This window comes from Monomorium pharaonis, chromosome 1 (assembly GCF_013373865.1).
Source record: "Monomorium pharaonis isolate MP-MQ-018 chromosome 1, ASM1337386v2, whole genome shotgun sequence".
In the NCBI taxonomy this organism is placed as follows: domain Eukaryota; kingdom Metazoa; phylum Arthropoda; class Insecta; order Hymenoptera; family Formicidae; genus Monomorium; species Monomorium pharaonis.
In genome coordinates, this window is record NC_050467.1 from 1,191,560 (window position 1) to 1,197,837 (window position 6,278).

Genomic DNA, 6,278 nt, shown 5'->3' on the forward strand with positions numbered 1-6,278 from the left:
ATTCCTTTCTCTCGTTATGTGTTTAAATGCAACCAATGTGGTGCATCTGTGCCACCCTCCTCTTCCCTCTGAGCATCGAGTGGGCTCAGCTCAGCTCAGGCCATTTCTCCTTCTCGCGTTCCATTGTTGCGTCAGAGCCAGAGTACGTCGGGCGGCGTCGTGACGCACACTCAGCCAGTTAGCAGGTAGTTGTCCCGAGGTTCGCTAGACCTAGCACTGTTGTCACAGCCAACCGTGTCATTCGACCACCGGGCGGCGTCTGTGAATTCGTCTCGAAAGGAACAGCAGCATCGAAATGTCGCGCCTCGCGGTGGCGTTACTTCTGATTTGTCTCCACGCGGGATCTGTTTACGGTAAGAAAAAAAAAAACGAGATCGTCCGGCAGGGCGGTCAAACGCGATCCGCCAGGGGAATTGACGCGCGTACGTGTGCGTCTACACACGGGGGTCGTGGATTACCTCAATCCACAGACACTTATCGAGGCGTATATAGGGCAATGATTAATGACACCCCGCGTACGATCAAAGAGGCTCGTTCTTGCGTAACGTTACGTTTTTTTTTTACATCAATGGCTGTAGGAATAATCGATTGTTATTATTATCTAGCTTTCCGAATCGGCAGACGCGGTGTGCTATCGCGATTCGTTTACCTTACGCCCTTATTATCTTGGAATGCATTTCTTATCTTTTTATTTTTTTCAATGGACTAGAGCTTCTCACCGAAGTTTTTTGAAGTTAAAATTATTTTTTACGCAGCGTGATCAAAAAATCTATTTATCAATTAATCGAAATTGAGTCAAAACATTGATATGTATTTTAATTTATATGAAATGAAAAATACAAATTATAAAATGATTCATGCAGCATCCGATTGATGAATCCCATTATATGTGCAAATGTAATTTTATGCTCTGTAAAAATTGATCAATTGATGAATTAAAACACCTCAAATGTTAGAAGTGGAAATCCTTCACGTAAAATCTGTGTCGCTTTGTTTCATGTATAATTTTACAACTTGTAAAATTATATTTAAATACATTATAATTTAATAGAAATTTAAATAGACTATACTATTAAATCAGACAAATTGTATTCTTGCATATTTAATATAATTCACTTAAATAAATATAATAAAATATGAAGTATTAAGAATATGCTACGAATGCTACGAGGATCAGTTTACAAACTTATTCGAGATAAGTTCACGTCCGACTATTTATTTTCACGAACCTCGTGAAATCGGAGAACCTTCTCGCAGTGTTATGCGATAAATTAATCATTTCCGTTGAAAAAGAAATGGATAACGAATTCCTTGAATTCGGCTCCATTGGGTCAGCAAATTACATTAAAATTTATTAGGATTTCTGTGGCTAAATGAAACGCGATTGTTAATAACACAATAAAATTTCACGTTCTTTTTTTTTCGATGATTTATATAAAAAATTCGAACATTATATGTTCGATCTTCCCTAATGGTTTGAAGTAAGAAGAAATGGCCATCCAGTTTGAACATTTCGTATAATTAAGAAGCGCAGTATGTCCTGGAAATAAAAGAACAGTTTTTTCACGAATCTTTTTTATACTAATATTTGAGAAAATTTAGGTTTGAAGTAGAATAATTTCAAAAACTTTCGGATGTGTTTAAATAAATAAAGTTCAAACATATCTCTTCAGTTCAAATTTGAGATTTGAACTGTCGAAACTATTCAATGGCTTGACGTTCTCTGAACTTTACTTTTTTAAAATTACACTTTATTATATTATATTATCTCTTTTTAGATAATTTATATATATATATTTTTTAAGCGGTCTTATAATTTTTCTATATCTCAAAAATATGTAGCGTTATTTATTTCTTTATATGTAATATCATTATGCAGTGAAATTAGAGAGATCACTTTATTATTTATTAGGCTGACTCTCTTCAGGAAAGTGGTGAGATAAGATAAGCGAAAATGTACGTAGGCGGTAAATGCTTCCTACCGACAACGTTCTTGTCGATAGGACACGTTGCTTCTTAATTTGCCGTAGTTCGATCTAGCCAGTTATCGATTTTGGTTTCCTGTGAAACCCGATCTATTGTCTGACTGTTAGTGGCGCGGCGATCAAAAAGGCGCCATGTGCACATTATAATTTAATATTAATTATAACACGTATCGTAATTCAAACGATTTTTTGTTCCTACGTCGTATTGATAAGAAATATCAGCTGTGGCTTAAAATATAGACAAGTAATCGCAGTAATTAATTGAAATAAACGCATTGATTGAACCAGTATTGATTTATTATAAACAGACAATTTCGTAGATTCTTTTTTACGCTTGCGTCCGTGTATGTACACAACTCTGTGATCGATTAGCATACATGGAATCCGATAATGTTATCACGAACTGTGTATAAATTGTGTATCTTTTTTAAAAATATTTGTATTAAAATTTAGGAAACAGATATTTTTATAAATATATGTGCATATATTTAATAAATTTTATAAATATATATGCATATATTTTAATAAATTGGATAAAACCGAGGATATTAAACAACACAAAAAATAAAAAGAAATTTAGTCTGAAATCTGAGCAGATTTTGCTTAATAATATTTTTATATTACTTATTAAATATATATTTTTTAGTTCTATAAACTGCGTGCCGATTAAACTTTTTGATCCTTGCGAATGAAACTCGATCAGACATCAATTTTTTAAATATATGATATTCTAAGACAAAGAAATTTATTGCCAAGTACAGAAAAGTGCTGAGATCTATGAAACAATAATAAATTGACCCAGAGCAAAATAACTTTTCGAATGCCGGCGAACGAAACTCGACGAACCATTTTTCCAGGAATGAAATGCGTCATCGTAGACGTCTAATCTCCGTCACGTATTATAAGTCACATATTAATGTTTACGCACGGTAATATAAACTGTAAATCGCGATCGTGCTCAACCGTTGGCGATTTAGAGTCGTAGTGGTGTTCAGAATTCTTACAGCTAAATATTTTTAAATATTTGCAGCACCACAAATAAACAGAATATATTAATATTTAGATAATGATTAAAATTAAGTTTAAAGCGATGTTAAATTGAAATCCGGAATATTTGGAAAGTAAAAGAATGACAGTTCTTTTATCAGCTTATTCTGCTTTATTTTTTTTAACAGCTAGTATTTACGAAGTTTTTAGTATAACGAAATATCTTAGAATATGTTTAATTTTTAGGAATCGATTGCAGCTATGCAACCTCTAAGAGTTTTTTCGAAGACGTATTAACTACATGCCCAAGACTGACAGATGCACGAGACAAAACATATTGCTGCATTGATATCACTAATGAGAGAGCCTATTGCTGCAATGCCGAGGAGTTTGCGCTGCAGGCTGGGTAGGATATCGCAATTACAATCGCACGTAATGTGCTTATAATAGGTTTAAAGTAAATAGTAGATAACTAATACGTTAATTGTAGATGCGATTTTTTACATAATTCGCAAATATTAAGATTAAGAATAACAGTGAACAATCACTTGAGAAGCGATTTGTATAACAAAAGATATAATGCACGATATATTCTATTAATAATATACTTATAATAATATTACTTTACAGAAGCATTTTAATTCCGGCAATAATTGGAGTGGTTGTAGTCATTGGACTAATGGTATGCTGCATATCTTGCCTCTGCTGCAGCTGTTGCCCCTGGTATCGCCGTCGTCAAGGCACCGTCTATGGAAGTACGTCTTCTCTCTTAAATTTTGTGTATTAGTATTGGGTTTATCATTCACAATTTTCCTAACATTAAATTTCACTACACTTATATATTTTCATTATGCGTGAAATAAACGTTGACATTGATAGATATCAATGAATAGCTTGTGTCAGAGACAGCAGCGAGTGTCTTTATTTTCTTACAAGTATTATTTTAAAATATTTAATATTACAAATTCATATCTTTTCTTTGTGCGATAATAAACGCGCAATCACAAATATTAGTTAAATGTTATTTAATTTAAAAGAAAGTTTATATGTATTCTGATGAATTCTGAATTGGCCAGTAACAGAGTCATCATTCTTTCTAGGACGATCAACCATGGCATAATTTCGACACATCATTCCTCCTACGAAGAATATTTATATGTCGATATTCGAAAGATTTTTAACAGCTATTTGTATCCTGCTTTCTATATGTAATCTAACATTGAGCTTGTTCCTATGAGGAACATGTACTTATATAATTTATATGTATATCATATATGTATACCAAAGTGTATTTTTTCTCTTTATATAAGAATATCTGCATTACACTAATATTTTTACATTATATACTTTAAGTAGAAAAGTGCCAAGAATACTCCTAGTATATGTAAAAAGTGTTGTTTTTAATTTTTTTTAATTAAAATTTTTTAATTTTAAATTGTACACTGATAGTCTTTTTTTGTCTGACATACATTAACAGTATTTTTGTAGAAAGTCTAAGATTAAATTCTTATGGAAATGCTGTATTCTTATATGGAGAATTTAATTTTATTTACAATTAGATATAAGATAATTTGCACAGTGGAAACCAATCTGAGATACACATGCATATTATATACATAGCAATAATACGCTGCGTTACACTACTAAAGATTTTATATTTGATTACAGTGCCTCGCATAGTGTTAAATTCACTAAAATGTACATATAAAATGTTCCTCTTCATATGTGATAAAAATATACAATATAGTTTTTAATTTAGATTTTTTTTATACTCGAGAGCAATGAGTTAATCCATGAAAGTGATAATAATGTTAAATATTATTAAGTGTATAAATTTAAATGGAACATTTTGTATGTAGAGTGCCTTTATTCTTTTTTTGATTGATGTATTTATATCTTCCAGATATACTACATGAAATGTGTTCAAATAAACATTCCTTCCACTTGTGCATATGTATACGTATATATCTAATATTAAACTCAGTAATTTAGCAACATTAGACTGGCTTAATTAAGTATTATAGTCACCATGCAGGTCATGTATCTCAACTATACATATAAGTACTATAAAATGCTAGAAAAAATACACTAATTTTTTTCATAAAATAAACATTTGATATACAACTATTTGATACCCAACTTTATCACCAATGTGTAATAATTAATTTTACTTTAATTCATTAATAATATAGTTAATAAGAAAACACATCTAAAGAAAATTTCGATTAATTAGATAGTGTTTTTTTTAAATTTAAGATCTGTTTGGAAAATTTTACTAAATTTGTTTTTATTTTAATTTGATTTTATTCTTGATAATATCTGTTTGCTCGCTGTCTCTGAGATAAACTTAAGATACGTTTGAAAGCTTTTTGTATCGGTTACACGAGTATTTGTTACAGATCTTCAAGCACCTGTAGTGCAAGTAATTCAGCCCCAGGCGAACATTCCACCAAGTTACATCAGCCAACCTGCTCAAAACTATGCGCCACCATATCCAACAGGCTCGACAGGTACTTTATCAAAATTTCTATGTATAGATTTTATCTCGAATTTACATCTGAATGTTTAATGTAGAGTCATTAAGATTTATAAAAAAATATTTCAGCTTCTCAGATATATTTTTGGTTCTTTTTAGAAAATTTGGTGCTGTTTTTGTTATGTAATATTGAAAACATAGAAGAGAAGTGCACAGTAAATCCTTCATTATTGATAATTTTTATTTAACTTTTTAGGGATGGCGCAACCCCCACCGTACACTAATGAAGCATATGCTAAACAAGCTCCGTACAATCCTAATTATCTGCCATCACAGTGATAATTATCGATGAAAAATTTATAATGGTCCTCTCCATTGTTTACGCGGTGATCATCGTTAGCCTCAAATTTATACAACAGAATATGTCATTTATGTGTTGTCTTACCACAATCGTAATTCATGAATGATTGTCATCCATAAACACTCGCAGAAATTTTTACTTTTTACAGTTGTATGTTTTTCTTGGTTGATACAAAATGTATTCTAAAAAAAAATAGTTTATAAATCCGTTTTTTTTACAAAAACGGACAGAACAAATTTTGTGAAATACTCTCGAAGAAATATGAATTTATATAATAAAGAAAAAAATAAATTATTAAAAAAAAATTGTATAAGCACTAAAATATTTTCTTGATACAACTTTATCCATTATTGTAGATAAAATTAATGTTCCACATAAGTTTTATTAATCTTGTATCTTTAAAAATTGTAACGATATACTGAATTCTGAAACAATAAGAGTCCTTTAAACAGGAATAAGAAAGTTTTTA

At 30.8% G+C, this 6,278-nt stretch overlaps 1 protein-coding gene across 1 annotated transcript; it reads left to right on the forward strand.

Moving 5' to 3' along the window:
- The first annotated feature begins 113 nt into the window (after positions 1-113).
- Positions 114-6,264, forward strand: LOC105833650 (protein shisa-5). The gene is made up of 5 exons (XM_012675533.3): positions 114-353; positions 3,219-3,378; positions 3,603-3,727; positions 5,372-5,482; positions 5,705-6,264. The coding sequence occupies exons 1-5, from the start codon at positions 296-298 to the stop codon at positions 5,785-5,787; spliced, it is 537 nt and encodes a 178-aa protein (XP_012530987.1). The 5' UTR covers positions 114-295; the 3' UTR covers positions 5,788-6,264.
- Positions 6,265-6,278: the final 14 nt, after the last annotated feature.